This window comes from Impatiens glandulifera, chromosome 3 (assembly GCF_907164915.1).
Source record: "Impatiens glandulifera chromosome 3, dImpGla2.1, whole genome shotgun sequence".
NCBI classification, from domain to species: domain Eukaryota; kingdom Viridiplantae; phylum Streptophyta; class Magnoliopsida; order Ericales; family Balsaminaceae; genus Impatiens; species Impatiens glandulifera.
Genome location: NC_061864.1, coordinates 53,103,624 through 53,111,088, shown reverse-complemented (window position 1 = coordinate 53,111,088; position 7,465 = coordinate 53,103,624). Strand labels below are relative to the sequence as shown.

The window sequence follows — 7,465 nt, the reverse complement described above, 5'->3', positions numbered from 1 at the left end:
GAGAAATAACCGAACATAATGTCGATTTGCGTCGTCATTATAAAACCAAAGGAGTAAACTATGGGTTGCGGTTTTACCAAATTCTGCATTTGTCCTGCACAAATGATGAATTTGGTTAAGTTCTTTAAATAACTAATTACTTACTAATTAATTATCTAATTTATCTAAAATATATTAAAATAAAATAAATTATATAAATATTAAAATAAAATATATTAAATAAATATTAACATATTTTATCTTTATTTAATTTTATAAATATAATATGTATAATTAAAATTAAACATATTAATTTAAATATTTCAAATAAATATTATACATTAAAATAAAATATATTACATTAATTTTATAAATATATTATATTTAATTTTATTATAAGACATGAATTCTTTTTAGATGTTTAGGACATAATTCAAATTTATTATACAACTTAATTTATCTTTGTACATTTTATTTTAATATTTATATAATTTATATTTATTTAAATTAGTTATTTTTATTTAATTATTAGAAAATGTCTAATAAATGAGGTAATTATGAGTTTAAAGAATATGAATATTATGATAAAATGAAAAGAAAATTGGGTATAATAAAAAAAATGATTATTACGATGAATAGACAGGGAAACAGTTCAATTTATGCTTATACCCGTTGTCTTTCTTTCTCTCTTATTAGTAAAAGAATATGAGTCAATTTTCAAATAATTTAAAAACTTGATTTTTCCACAAACAACTTTTAAATGTTTGGTTTATCATATTTCTACTTTATTTAGTGTAATTAAATAATATAAATTTTATGTAATTATGATTATGTTATTAAATAACTTAGTTTGATGTACAATTTGTTTGAAAAGTTGATTAGTAAAATATTTGTTATTTGACTCATCATTAAATATTTTATTTGCATCCCAATATTATACAAAAAAAAAAAACAACTTTTTAATGTTTGATTTATCCTATTTTTACTTTCTATATTATTTTGTTTTGTTTTAAATAATTCAAATAAATATTATACATTAAAATAAAATATATTACATAAAAGATAAAATTAAAATATAACTTTATTTATTTTTATACATCTTATTTTTTTATTACAACTTTATTTTATCTTTAAACATTATATATAATATATTTATTTGAATTATTCATTTTTATTTTACTTAATTTTATAAATATATTATATTTAATTTTAATATAAGACATGAATTCTTTTTAGATGGTTAGGACATAATTCAATTTTATTATACAATTTAATTTATTTTTGTACATTTTATTTTAATATTTATATAATTTTTATTTATTTAAATTAGTTATTTTTATTTAATTTTATAAATATAATATATATAATTAAAATTAAATTTATGCAATTTAAAATTTATAACTAGTCAATTAATTAAGAATGATAAATTAAATAATTTAAATAAATATTATAATCTAAAATATATCTTAGATAAAAATTAAAATAAAATGTGTATTTTATCTATGTAGTTTAATTTTATTTACATAACTTTATTTTAATATAGTGGATATATATATTTAAATTATTTAATTTAACAAATATAAAATTAAGTAAAGTTAAAATATGTTTGTAATTTTAATATTTATATAATATATATTTTAATTTAATTTATAATAGTTAAATTTAATTTATTTAAATTGATTAAATATTATTAATTTAGTTATATAGGTAAAATATATTAATATTTATTTGAGATTTTTAATTATTAGAAGACGGGTAATAAATGAGTTAATTATGAGTTTAGAGAATATGAAAATTTTGATAAAATGAAAAGAAAATTGGGTATAATAAAAAAAAATGATTATAACGTGAATAGAAGGAAAATAGTTCAATTTATGCTTATGCTTGTGGTCTTTCTTTCTCTCTCATTAGTAAAAGAATACGGGTCAGTTTTCAAATAATTTAAAAACTTAGATTTTTCCATAAACAACTTTTAAATGTTTGATTTAACATATTTCTACTTTCTTTATTATTTTACTTTGTTTTAAATATTTAGTGTAATTAAATAATATAAATTTTATGTAATTATGATTATGTTATTAAATAATTAGACTGATGTACAATTTGTTTAAAAAGTTGATTAGTAAAATAGAGAAATGATTAGATAAGGGACTTTGGTGAGGAAATGACTTGACATAATCTTATTCGATGAAAAAATCAAATAATTTCTCTCTTTCCTCCCACTTTTATATTTTCCAACCAATATAATATAAAGGTGATACCAAGTCATTCCCTAACCAAATTCTCTAATTAAATTCGTTCTCTTTATCACTCCCAATATTATAAAAAAAACAACTTTTTAATGTTTGGTTTATCCTATTTTTACTTTCTATATTATTTTGCTTTGTTTTAAATAATTCAAATAAATATTATACATTAAAATAAAATATATTACATAAAAGATAAAATTAAAATATAACTTTATTTATCTTTATACATCTTATTTTATTATTACAATTTTATTTTATCTTTATACATTATATATAATATATTTATTTGAATTATTCGTTTTTATCTTTACTTAATTTTATAAATATATTATATTTAATTTTATTATAAGACATGAATTCTTTTTAGATGATTAGGACATAATTTAATTTTATTATACAACTTAATTTATTTTTGTACATTTTATTTTAATATTTATATAATTTTTTTATTTAAATATTTAATTTTATAAATATAATATGTATATAATTAAAATTAAACTTATGCAATTTAAAATTTTCAACTAATCAATTAATTAAGAATTATAAATTAAATAATTTAAATAAATATTATAAACTAAAATAAAATATCTTAGGTAAACATTAAAATAAAATGTGTATTTTATATATGTAATTTAATTTTATTTATATAATTTTAATTTAATGTAGTGTATATATATATATTTAAATTATTTAATTTAACTTGTTGAATTTTAATCATATAAATTATAATTATAAAATTAAGTAAAGATAAAATATGTTTGTAATTTTAATATTTATATAATATATATTTTATTTTAATTTATAATATTTAAATTTATTTTATTTAAATTGATTAAATATTATTAATTTAATTATATAAATATAATATATTAATATTTGTTTGAGATTTTTAATTATTAGAAAATGTATAATTAATGACTTAATTATAAGTTTATAAAAAATATAAATATTTTGAGAAAATGAATAAAGATGTGAATATATTGCGAAAACATGAATATTACGTGACTGGATTGAAAAATAGTTCTATTTACTAATTACGGCATTTATTTACTATTTACAATGCTGTTAGCGTTTCTTCCTTTCTTTCTCTCATTAGCAAAAGAATGCGTCAATTCCCAAATAATTTAAAAACTTGATTTTTCCAAACAAAATAACAACTTTAAAATTTTTGGTTTATCATACTTTACTTTCTTTATTATTTTATTTTGTTTTAAATATTTAATGTAATTAAATAATATAAATTTTATCTAATTATGATTATGTCATTAAATAACTTTGACTGATGTACAATTTATTTAGAAAGTTACTAATCATTCAATATTAAATTTGTATCCCTATATTATAAAAAAAATAACTTTTTAATGTTTGGTTTATCATACTTTTACTTTCTATATTATTTTGCTTTGTTTTAAATATTTAATGTAATTAAATAATATAAATTTTATCTAATTATGATTATGTCATTAAATAACTTTGACTGATGTACAATTTATTTAGAAAGTTGATTAGTAAAATATATTTTACTAATCATTCAATATTAAATTTGCATCCCTATATTATAAAAAAAACTTTTAATGTTTGGTTTATTATACTTTTACTTTCTATATTATTTTGCTTTGTTTTAAATATTTAATATAATTAAATAATAAAAATTTATATCTAATTATGGTTATGTTATTAAATAACAGACTTATATACAATTTGTTTGAAAAGTTGGTTAGTAAAATATTTGTTATTGAACTCATCATTCAATATTTTACTTGCATCCCAATATTATAAAAAATCATTTTTTACTTAAAAGTTGGTTGGATGATCAATTTCATAGTAGAAAAAACTTACAAGCAAACGAAAATAAGTGTAATGTCAAATAATATTTCTCAAACTTTTGTTCTTACAGTTTTTTATTGTATTTTTATTTATCTTTTATGTGCTTTTTTAAAGAATGATTTATAAATAACTAATTAGAAAGTAAAATGTGTTATTTTGGATGACTTTAATGACACAAATAATATTATTAAATGAAGAACTTTAACGTAAATATTATTTTATTTTCTTTGTAGATGATATTATCAAACAAACAAGCATAATATATATATAGTGCACTATAGACCTTCCTCTCCCACTAAAACCAGACATAATGTATTCTTCAACATATTTTTGTTTCCTCCATTTCTTCTTCGTCCTCATAGTTTCTTCTTCTGCAACTGCGGCATGTGATCGATGCCTGCATAACTCCAAGGTCGCCTACTTCTCCGGCGATTATGCCATTTCTCGTAAGAAAGAATTCATCTTCTTCATCATCGTCATAAACTCTTCATTTTTAATTGATTTGACAAATTAGATGGATCCATAATTAATGCTGCAGGTGGGGCTTGTGGGTATGGTTCTCTAACCACAAGTTTCAGTAACGGAATGGTCGCTGCTGCTTCTCCTTCCATCTACAAAAAAGGAGCTGGCTGTGGTTCCTGTTTTAATGTGGGTCTGGTGTTTCCCCATTTCCTATATTTGGGTTGGGTAGGGCTTGGATTGATTGTTTTGGTTAATTTGTTTGTGTAGATAAGTTGCAAGAACGCCACTCTGTGTAGTAAACAGGGGACGAAGGTGATAGTGACAGATCTCAACAATGACAAAAACACAGATTTTGTCCTTACCCGTAGTGCTTTTGTCGCCATGGCTAACAAGGGCAAAGAGCGCGATATTCTCCGTCAGGGTATTCTCGATGTCCAATACAGAAGGTTTGAAATCAATCCATTTGACCTGTTTTTTTTTTTTGGTTTTTAATACTTGGTAATAACATACAAAAACCTGGTGTGTATTATTATTTGATGGGAACAGAATACCATGTGAATACAAGAACAAGAACTTGACAATCAATGTGGATGAGAGTAGCCATAGGCCAAGCTATCTCGCCCTCAAATTCATCTTTCAAGGCGGTCAGACAGAGATTGTCGAAGTTGACGTGGCTCAGGTGACTTGAATTGATTCATTCGTTCATGATTTGATTTGAACATAAATATAAATGTGAAATTGGTTGGTTATGCAGGTTGGTTCTTTGGACTGGAGTAGTTTGAACCGGCGAGGCAACGATGCGGTGTGGGCGACGAGCAGAGTCCCAAGCGGCGCATTGCAAATGAGAATGGTGGTGACCTCAGGGTTCGACGGGAAGTGGATTTATACGAAACATAGTGTTCTTCCGGCGAACTGGACACCGGGATCCATGTACGATTCCGGCCTTCAAATAACGGAAATAGCTCGGGAAGGATGCTCACCTTGCGATGAAGAACAAATCTGAAGATGAATATCACCAAACATTAATAATTATTAAGTACAACAACCAGTAAAATTAAAGAGAGGATTTGTCTGATATATTTCTTCTTTTCTGTAAGCTGAAAACACATCATATATAATAATAACATCATTGATTGATGAAGCACCATTATCATCACTAAATTACTGTTTAGTTTGTTTGATTTGGGTTGAAAGTTGAACATACAATAATACCTCAAATATATTATTTATTAATGATGAACAATATTACAATCAATTGTAAAAAAAGAATCATTTGCATTCAATTCAAGCAATAAGATTCGGCCAGAGGAAGGATAGAAGAAATTAATGCCCCTCTCTTTTCTTTTTCAAATTAATAGTCACTCTTTATTATTTAAATATATGTATTTATATTTTTAAAATATATAATAAATATTTATTATTTTAAAATAATATAATTAAAATTGTATTTATAAAATTTATTAATTCTTATCATTTTAGTGTTAGAATTTTATTTTTAAAAAATAATATAATAAATTAGTTTAAATTATGTATTTATAATTTATAAGATAAATCCATTAGTAATTTTAAAATATACATAATAATGAGAAAGAATTTCTAGATGAAAAACGTTTTGCTAAGTGTTTAAGAAAAAAAAGGACAATTATCTTTTTGTCTTTTTAAAGTTTAAGATGTTACACTGGTAAAAATTCGACCTTTACCGACGGTTTTTACCGAAGGTTTTATAAAACTCTCCTAAATACTTCCGAGAGGAACAAATCTTTCGGTATTAAAAATAGATTCCGAGAGGGGTGTAAAACTTTCGGTTTTACTAATTAGTACCGGAAGTTCTTTGTAGAACTTTCGGTTTTTACCTTCCCAAAACCACAAATAATTGTAAGTGTTGGATGTGGGTTAATTGTGAAGGTTTTTAAAAAAACCTTCGGTTTTGCAATTCCTAAGATTTTTAATTGCGAAGGTTATTCAAAGAACTTTTGGTTTTACCTTTTCTGAAATTCTTTGTTGCGAAGGTTTTCCAATAACCTTCGGTTTTGACTTACCCCAAAAAAATGAAAAATAATTCTATGTTTGGTGATGGTTATTTCCGAAGGTTTTTCAATAAACCTTCGGTTTTGACTAATATCAAAACCGAAAGTAATATGAAAACCTTCGGTAACTACCTCTATAAATACAAACTCTAACCCTTCTCTTTTTCATTCGACTCTCTCCTTTCTCTCTCTTCCGCGCCGCAGCCGCCTCCTCCACCGCCTCTTCTCTTCTTTGTCTTCTCGCGTTCAGGTTAGATTGATTTGTTTTTTTTTGTTGTTTATTATTAGATTTAGATTTCTTATAATGTAGTTTATATTATCTAGATTTAGGCTAGTTTAGATTATTTGTTTGGTAGTTTGATTTAGATTTGTTATTGTTTAGATTAGATTTAGGTTAGTTTGTTAAACATATATGATTTTGTTAGATTTATTATTGTGTTTGATTTAAGTTATATTAGATTTAGGTTATGGTTATTTTGTTTAATTAATATATATATATATATATATATATATATATGAAATGCATTTAGGATGGGTGAGTCTTGGCATAATCTTCGGCGTACACCGGAGAAACTATCTCGGTATTACCAGAATTTGCTAGCACAAACAGAAATTGCGGCACGTGAGGAAGAGGTGAGAAATATGACGCTGGAAATGGAGCAAATCCGATTGAGGGATGTGGAAAGAGGCCAATTGCTGTGTGAAATTAAAGCGGACAGGGCTAAAATGACACAGAAATTGGAGAATCACATCAACTTGAATTGTTGAGGAGTCGACAGAATCAACCACCCCCTCCTCCCCCATCTAATAATTTCTAGATTATATCGTTTGATTAATTATGTGTTTTCTTTTCCGTACGAACGATGACATTTTGATGTCTTTTGTTTTCATAATTATGAATTATTATTATTATCTTTGGTT

General features: G+C 23.1%; 1 protein-coding gene across 1 annotated transcript; it reads left to right on the top strand.

Moving 5' to 3' along the window:
- The first annotated feature begins 4,365 nt into the window (after positions 1 to 4,365).
- Positions 4,366 to 5,520, top strand: LOC124930376 (expansin-like A2). The gene is made up of 5 exons (XM_047470727.1): positions 4,366 to 4,501; positions 4,594 to 4,742; positions 4,785 to 4,963; positions 5,064 to 5,196; positions 5,272 to 5,520. Exons 1-5 carry the CDS (start codon positions 4,366 to 4,368, stop codon positions 5,518 to 5,520), a joined length of 846 nt encoding a protein of 281 aa, XP_047326683.1.
- The last annotated feature ends 1,945 nt before the right edge of the window (positions 5,521 to 7,465 follow it).

Bases quoted from the DNA above. Each gene is read 5' to 3' on its own strand.
- LOC124930376 (XM_047470727.1), top strand. From the start codon at position 4,366: ATGTATTCTTCAACATATTTTTGTTTCCTCCATTTCTTCTTCGTCCTC. The intron at 4,964-5,063 runs GTTTGAAATCAA...TGATGGGAACAG, and splicing joins CTCGATGTCCAATACAGAAG to AATACCATGTGAATACAAGA. The intron at 5,197-5,271 runs GTGACTTGAATT...TTGGTTATGCAG, and splicing joins TCGAAGTTGACGTGGCTCAG to GTTGGTTCTTTGGACTGGAG.